This window comes from Hibiscus syriacus, unplaced genomic scaffold (assembly GCF_006381635.1).
Source record: "Hibiscus syriacus cultivar Baekdansim isolate YM2019G1 unplaced genomic scaffold, ASM638163v2 tig00111402_pilon, whole genome shotgun sequence".
Taxonomy (NCBI): Eukaryota; Viridiplantae; Streptophyta; class Magnoliopsida; order Malvales; family Malvaceae; genus Hibiscus; species Hibiscus syriacus.
Window position 1 is genome coordinate 1,616,842 of NW_024063082.1, and position 5,268 is coordinate 1,622,109.

Here is a 5,268-nt window from a genome sequence, read left to right on the forward strand (position 1 = left end):
AAGCTTATGTAATCACTGATTAATTTAAGCCTCGGGGCTTTGTAATTTTAGTGTGTTTATTTTTCCCTTCTTAATTTATTACTTTTGTTGGGCTTTTTCAGGGTCAATGCATTACTGGAGCCTGGTTTTATCCTATTTTAAGATCATTATAAAAAATATTTTTTAGGGTATTAACATATTATTGTTTAGGTTTTGATGAAGTATAAAAAAATCATATTTTTGAAATTCAACATCTAAATAAAACAAATTTTAAATATAAATTGAGTACAGACAAGTTTAAATTTATAAAATAAACAATATTATTAATCGTAAGATTTGATTTATTTAAGTTTATCTAAAAATATTTTTTTTAAAAATTGATTATATCATTATTTTCTTTTCCATTTTAATTTGATTTATAATAAAGAATTTCATACGGAAAAAATGAAATGAATCTGAAATCAGATATTTGAATTGATCAAATCAAAAAAATATCAAATCAGATTAAACCGTATTGATTAAAATGGTTTTTCAATTTTTTTTTAATCTGTTGCTCAACCTTACTATTTTCTAGAAGTAAAAACATAAGAAAAAGTTGGTTGAGTAGTAAGTGTCACTTCGAGATTTGAATATCATGTGCTGCAGCTATCAATGTGCAGTGTATAATGGAACATTCAACTCTCCCTTCTTTTTTTCACTATCGTAACAATTTTTAACATGTTTAAAAGAAATACCTTTCGTTTGAGGTACGAAGGCAGAGACAGAGCAGCAATAATATGGACAGCCTGTGATCCACTGATGGGCACATCTGATTGCGACGTACAAACGAATTCAAGCCGATCCTCTCAGATTCTGTTGCTGCACCCTTCCCCTCCCACCCTCATTAGACCAGTGGCAAACATTATGCTCCATTTAACAATTCCATCAAGTTTTTACAATTTTTAATTAAATACTTAGAGGATGTACAAGTTAACTCCAAGGAATTGTTTTGTTTTAATTGTTTAATTCGAATTGTACAACAATACATATAATAATTTATATCGATTGAAAAATTCTTATTGTGACGATTATAGATGATTAATCTCTCATAATTCAAGTTGAGGATTACATCTAATGATACTATGGAGAGTTGTGATCTAAAAATGATGAATAATATCAATCTAAGATAAATAAAATAGCATTCAGGATATTTTTTCTAGTAAAATTTAAGTTTATGTCAAGAATATTAGTGTTTGCGTTAGATCTAAGAATATGATGATTGTGCGTAAACTAGCATGGTAAATAGATATAATTATTATACAATATATTTAAAGATTAAATGTATATGTCAACAATTATATCAAGAGATTATAACTTATGAACTATCAAAGGTTTTAATCAACAGAAAAATTACTCCAATGACACAAAAAAATTGACAACAAATATTTTTATATACTAGATTAGAAAAGGATTGAAAGGTTATTCATGATATTAATCAAGTTTAACTTAATTAACATCGTTGTCGATATAAATAATCTCTAATAATTGATATTGACTTCGGTTATTACTTATGATTGATCTTCATATTCTTTATAATATTTAATGTAAATTAATTTATCAACAAATTGAATATTAACAATTATATTAAAACAGATAACGTGCATCAAATTATAGTTTGAAGAATAAAAGTATAAAACAAGAGAACTTAAATAATTAAGCGTGAAAATTTTAAATAAAAATTTACTAGCTATGTAGTGTAGGGTTAAAAGGGTCATAAATGAAATGGCTCCGTTATTTAATGAGAAAATCACGGACGGACCGTGACGCAGCCAAAAAAAAAATTTAAAACTAAAGAATTAAAAAAAAAAACCTCGAAAAGCTACTAATAAATCCCGTGAATTCCGACACCATTATTTATTACGCTTCTACCAATGCCTCTCTATGCCTCTGAACCATTCTTCCCCGTTCCATTTCCATTCTCATCTCTTCCCATGTTTTTATTATTATTTTCCCCCTCTGCACCCACTGATCCTATGCCCAATCTACCACTCTGACTTATTATCATTTCTGACCGTAGATACAACAGATCTGACGGCTGTACGTCGCTCCACCTTTGATGGAATCCATTTCCCGCTCCCCCACCCGAACCCGATACTATTATCCGGTGCTCCACTCTCTTCTTCCTCTCGTCTTCCCTCACCAGCAGCAGCCCGTCTTTTCTACAACACGACGTCGTTCTGCTACCCGTTCGTTCTCCGGCGGCGTACGAGTGCCTCCCCGAAACTCGTCGCGTCCTCGAAGGCTCTGACTCGATGTCCTCAAGCCGATTCGAGGAGGAAGAAGGGGGAGAAACGGTCGTCAGATCTTGGTCTTGTATTAAGAGAATGTCTTCCGGGTCGACTCGGTAACGACAGAGAGGGCAAGTGGAATGCGCGTCGAGCCAAGTGTCCACACACTCGGCGTGGAACGCGTGTTTGCATTTAGGGAGGAGTCGTAGGAGCTCGTTCGGTTCGAATCTGGTTAAGCAAACGGCGCACTCGAGACCGTCTTTTTGCCCTCTGAGAGAACTGAACCGGAACATGGGAAGCGACTCGACCACCACCTGGTTTAACCCCGAGTTTCTCCCAGCTGAAACAACAGAGACCAATGACGAGGCGTGGGCATAACCGAATGGGTTATTGTCACTATCAGTTCCGCAACGCTTAGAATAGAGTAAGAGAAGGAAGATGACGCAAAACAAAACTGATAGAACAGCGAGAAATATGAACACGGCTGTGCTGGGTTTGAATGAAGAAGAACCGGGTCGTAGGGACGGCGATGGCGAAGGATTGTTAGTAATATTCGTATTGTTACTGTTATGGTAATTATCTGCAAATGCGGGGGGAATGAAGATTTGCAGGAACAAAGTGAAAAGAAATGGCTTCAAGGGATAGAAACTGCTCATGTTAGGACTTGGAATTAGCAGCAAGAGACTGAAAAATGAATGTTTGGAATCTGGGAAAATAGAGATTGGGGTTTTGGTGAGAAATTACTATTTATTGTTGCCATCCATGAATAAATAAGTAAGAAAGAGAGAAATGATTGTTTGTGTATATTTAACTAACGGCGTTTTGAGAACAGAAATAAGTCCAGTGAGAAATAAAGGGGTTTTCTTCTTCTTTCCTGGAGAACTGGGAGATAAAATCCAATTTCCCCAGCAGTTCAATGCCAAAGTCTTTATCTGACGGTTGCTGTTAGTGTTAGCTGTGCTTTCCAGAAAATAGTAGTACGGGCTTCAATTAATTTTGAGCTTCGGTTAGGCGTGAATTCTTGGATAAAATACTTCAAATATGTATAAACCATCATAATTTTATAATATTTTTATTTAATTGCATTTTTAAGGAATATTTATAATGTTTTATTTCAAACTAAAATGTTTTTTGATTAAATAAAAAATTGTTAGTTTATAACATTCAAAGTATATCATTGATGTGGCACATGTTATTTGTTGAGAGTGATGATATGATACATATCATATTTCAAAAGTTATATGTTGAAATAAGTGATATAACATTCTCACACTAGTGATAAACTCTGATCACTAGTCAATTAATATTTTTTTATTCAATCATTGACTATTTTATCAAAAAAAAAAATATTATGGTCAAATTACTTCAAAAATTATATATCAAATTGATTATTTAATCAAATATTATAAATAATTTTTTAACATTGTACTCTTTTTGATTTCGGTATAACTTTAGATATTTTCTTCTCCTTTTTTTTAGAGTTTATATTGTTTTCTATAGATCAATTCAACTTTTTTTTCTTTAATTTTGATTAGTCGATGACATCATCGATTTTGATTATGGTTGTCGATCGCTGATTATCTTCTCTCTTTGTTTTTTTTAGTTTTTTAAATAAAAATAATTATGCATTTGTGATTCGTTTATCTCTATCTCTGTGATACGTTTTTCTCATTATTTCTTGGTTGTTTGGTCGTTATTTTTATTTTATGTTGTCTCAAGGTTGGATTTGACGACGACACAACTGATCAAGATTGTACTTATTTGTAATTCTATTGATCTTCCTTGTTATGGACCCTCGAATTAAATTTGGATACGCGATTTTGCGTTCGTGAATAGTTTCTCATGACATTTGGTTCTGATTTATAATTTTCGGTAGACTTTCAATAGTTTAATTATCTTTTGTGGTTCGTTTATTAATGCAATCAGATTTGTTTGTATATAATTTTTGTTCGAGTATCTTGGTTGAGTTTTTAACCGTTTTCATATATGATCCTTATATGATCAAAAGTGATTAAATTCAATATTATAGGAAAATATCTAAATTATGTATTTAATTTATGGTGACAATTATAAACTCTTATTATAATTTTAAATATTTTCACTTATTAATTAGACTAACCACTTTTATTTAAAAAACAGTGTACTATTTTCATTGTTCTTTTCCTTGTCCATGCCGACTATTATTCTAAATTTAATCAAACATTAAGATATTTAAATTAACAAGAGCTCATATCAATAAAATTGAACATTTAGTGTCCAAATTTAGATTAGACCCGGATCCATCTGGCCCCGGACAGCTTCTAGACATGAGTTGAGGCACAACTGTCTGCACTGCCCCACCACGAAGTAAAGATAATATTATTTTTCCTTTTATAAGGTACCTAATCCAAGTAGCTTCCTAAATAATAGTAACAATACTAAAAAATAGGATTATTAGAGGACATTAATTTTTTTAAAATAATTACATTTTTATTTTTATGTTTAATCAAATCTTTTTATATTTAAAGTATACTCATTAATTTCTTTAATCAATATTAATTTGAAAAATGTCAAAATTTGTTGTTTAATCTAATGACGAGTAAAATTATTTTTTGAGTTCAAAGTTTGAATCATAAAAGTAACAATGTGATGTTAAAATTTTGGTTAATATCACATAAAAATAAAAATATGTATAAAATTATAATAATTTAAATTTAGGGTCAACGTTTGTATATGATCTGAATCGTAGATGACTTGAATAGTAGGTTTGATTGGGACTTGGTGTGTTAAGTTTAGGGTTTACTTGGATGAAAATTGAGCATAAATAAAATTAAAAAAATTGATTAAGAGACAAAAGAGGGAGGACTTATAAGAAATTAGACCATTTTAAAAATACAATTGGAAATAAGGTCCAAGGGGGACAAACTGCAGAGCATGAGCTCACTTTGTTTTGTGGGTTTCAAAGGCTTTCTCGGCTTTTCTAACTAAAAGAGAGAGAGAGGGAGAAATCCGTCATAACAATAATCTCAAACACCCTGCATAT

General features: G+C 31.3%; 1 protein-coding gene across 1 annotated transcript; it reads right to left on the reverse strand.

Annotated features, from left to right (window-relative positions):
- Positions 1-1,751: 1,751 nt before the first annotated feature.
- On the reverse strand, positions 1,752-2,902 carry LOC120162314 (RING-H2 finger protein ATL43). The gene has a single exon (XM_039172479.1). It carries the CDS (start codon positions 2,900-2,902, stop codon positions 1,898-1,900), a length of 1,005 nt encoding a protein of 334 aa, XP_039028410.1. The 3' UTR covers positions 1,752-1,897.
- Between the last annotated feature and the right edge of the window lie 2,366 nt (positions 2,903-5,268).